The sequence below is a fragment of the Gavialis gangeticus genome, unplaced genomic scaffold (genome assembly GCF_001723915.1).
Source record: "Gavialis gangeticus isolate Ggan-Ray unplaced genomic scaffold, GavGan_comp1, whole genome shotgun sequence".
Classification (NCBI taxonomy): domain Eukaryota; kingdom Metazoa; phylum Chordata; order Crocodylia; family Gavialidae; genus Gavialis; species Gavialis gangeticus.
The window spans coordinates 4,676,760-4,677,836 of NW_017729016.1; the positions used below are offsets into that span (position 1 = coordinate 4,676,760).

The 1,077-nt window shown below is 57.3% G+C and overlaps 1 protein-coding gene across 2 annotated transcripts in view; it reads right to left on the minus strand.

Annotated features, from left to right (window-relative positions):
* Positions 1–650, minus strand: part of HAGH (hydroxyacylglutathione hydrolase) — a 15,880-nt gene extending 15,230 nt beyond the window's left edge. For both annotated transcript variants that reach the window (XM_019512720.1, XM_019512721.1), the window contains exon 1: positions 469–650. In XM_019512720.1, the coding sequence (XP_019368265.1) occupies positions 469–573 (105 nt within the window). In that variant the 5' untranslated portion in view covers positions 574–650. The remainder of the gene's footprint in view (positions 1–468) is intronic.
* Positions 651–1,077: the final 427 nt, after the last annotated feature.

Sequence of the window (1,077 nt, forward strand, 5' to 3'; positions counted from 1 at the left end):
ATAAAAAATGACATGACATCCAGTGGGCCGCTGCATACTGGTAGCGACATCTATGGGAACTCTGGATGTGTATACATCACACCTTCCCGCTGCTTTGCTGGGAACCCTGAGCAGCCACAAGAGCCTGTGAAACCCTTGTGCACAGCCAAGGAAAGCCGCCTTAATGCCGCTGGTGAAGGGATTTAAAAGAAGCCCTTGATCTCTGTGGCAATGAGAAACCGCCCTTGTTTGCATCTGTGAAAATTTATGAGAGTCTCTGGCCAGTTCCTTAAGGAGAAGTGAGCGCCCTTCCCTGCGTGGCTGGGCCAGGCAGCATTGTGAGGGCTGGCTCCCCTTTCATGCAGCAGCGAGAGCCCGTAAGAACATAGAAAGTGCCGTACTGGGTCCGACCAATGGTCCATTTAGCCTCGTACCCTCTCCCCGGCAGAGGCAGGAGTGGATGCTTTAGGAAGCCCCATGAGACATTACCTTCTGGGGCTGCACAGGGTCAACAATGGCAGCCTCCTTGGTCTCCTCGTCGATGAGGAGGTACATGTAGTTGTCCGTGAGGGCGGGAAGCATCTCCACCTTCATGTCGGCCTGCGTGACCGTCTTGGGCTTCCTCAGCTCAAATTCGGTGTGGAAGAAGCAGGCCCACAGCGGTGCTGAGCCTGGGGACAGAAAGGCACGAGCAAACCAGGTCAGTGCAACGGGGGGGAGAAAGGAGGGGGATCCCACGGCTCTGGGAACTTGTGGGGACCAGGGGGATCCCCAGTACAGCACCGAGTAAGCAGGAGGGAGCCCCGAGTGACCAGCGAGAGTGCGATCCCTATATCCAGAACAGTGTCTGAAACCGCCCGGGGCAGCACACCACCTGCCCGAGACTCGATAGTTAGCCTGCTCACGTGATACAGTGACTTGGCCTGTGCTCACGTCCCCAGTTGGAGCTTGATCCTGCTAATGCAGCATGGAGGAGTGACGAGGGCAGACAGACCTCACGGGCCAGCACAAGTCAGGTCCCTGCACGCTTGAGCCCCGATAGGAAGGCAGCAGGCGTGCAGCTGTTTCAGAGCAGAACCACGGGCCCAGTGCATTTCC